This window comes from Laccaria bicolor, genomic scaffold, assembly GCF_000143565.1.
Source record: "Laccaria bicolor S238N-H82 LACBIscaffold_87 genomic scaffold, whole genome shotgun sequence".
NCBI classification, from domain to species: Eukaryota; Fungi; Basidiomycota; class Agaricomycetes; order Agaricales; family Hydnangiaceae; genus Laccaria; species Laccaria bicolor.
In genome coordinates this window covers 34,984-36,221 of record NW_001889958.1, presented here as the reverse complement: position 1 = coordinate 36,221, position 1,238 = coordinate 34,984, and the positions used below count along the sequence as shown (strand labels likewise).

The following is a 1,238-nucleotide window of genomic DNA, read 5'->3' as shown; positions in this document are numbered from 1 at the left end:
TAACGACGTCTCCGTAATTCCCGTCGTCTTCACCCTGCTCCGTAAGATATCCTGGTCGGTAGGGATGTAATTCGTAGCTGCCATACGGTCGATCGAGTTGAAGTAGTACACTGCTGAATCGTTCAGCTGGAACTCCCGGGAACGACGCACGGCTTCTTTGACGCCGGGGTCACGCCAGAGGGAGCGCACGGCGTCGACGACGTCTCGTGGGAGGACGTCTGCTTCGATTTGCATGGGGAGGGCCATGATGGTTGCGCGGCGGGCGTCGTTTTGCGGTGCGAGGGTTAGGTCGAGTTGTGGGAGGGCTTCGAGGATTTCCCTTTGTGTCCGATGTTGGTTAGCCTATGCAGACACATACAACGAGATGGGGGGAAACGGACCACATTGACTGGATGGTGTTTGAGAAGATGATCTCCTTGTACGAGTCCCTTTCGGAATCTTTCCGATTTTCGAGAACTGAAGGGAGCACCATCAGTATCGGTAAGGGTAGAGCGAAAATGAAGCATGGAAAATGAACTCCATAAACAGATCACGAAGGTAATCCAATCAAAGCTAAGGGACGAAGAGTGAAGCCCAGTGAAAACCGGCTCTGCACGGTTCTGCACGGTTCTGAGATAATGCGCACAAATCTGCAACTCTGGGCAAAATCGGAGTTGATCCGCCAGATTCGGCAGTACTCAAATTTTAATTAAATTTAAGCTGAGATACAAATCTAAGTGATTTTGAAAGTTCCTTGAAGTCGAGAACGACTCGCTGTACTGCCAATCCACACGTTTTTCAGTTCCGGTTCTCTTTGCTCAATTTTGTTGCGTTGATGGCTCCACAAAAGCAACCAGGTTACTGCCCCAGGTGCAACGGTGCGCTAATGAGCTCCAAGGTCATCGCACGACATCAGACTGCCACGAAAAAAACTGAAATTCCGACGTTCGATGAATGGATGGCCACGAGGGAAAGGTTGGATGGTGAGGAGATTATGGATGGATCAGAACCAGAAGGAAAAGAGGAAGACCTGCCTGAAGAGGAGGAACTTCTCGCACCGAGGAAGCGCCGCCGGCTCGCCGTTCCTCATCCAGTATGTGTAGCGTCTCTCCCGCCCTTTTGTTTTAGATACAAATTGTTCAATAACATCCAACTTACATTATATTGGGGCTCTAGACTCGGAACGCCTCACAAGAACCTCCAGAAGAATTTATCCCCCCATTAGATGTCATTGAAGATGGATATCGTGAGGATCTCGA

General features: G+C 49.9%; 1 protein-coding gene across 1 annotated transcript; it reads right to left on the bottom strand.

The window, feature by feature from the left end:
- LACBIDRAFT_154248 (G protein alpha subunit) lies at positions 1-436 on the bottom strand (the record flags this gene model as incomplete). The annotated part of the gene is made up of 2 exons (XM_001890287.1): positions 1-319; positions 381-436. Coding segments are annotated over 2 exons (375 nt in total), but the record flags the coding sequence as incomplete, so codon positions are not given.
- Positions 437-1,238: the final 802 nt, after the last annotated feature.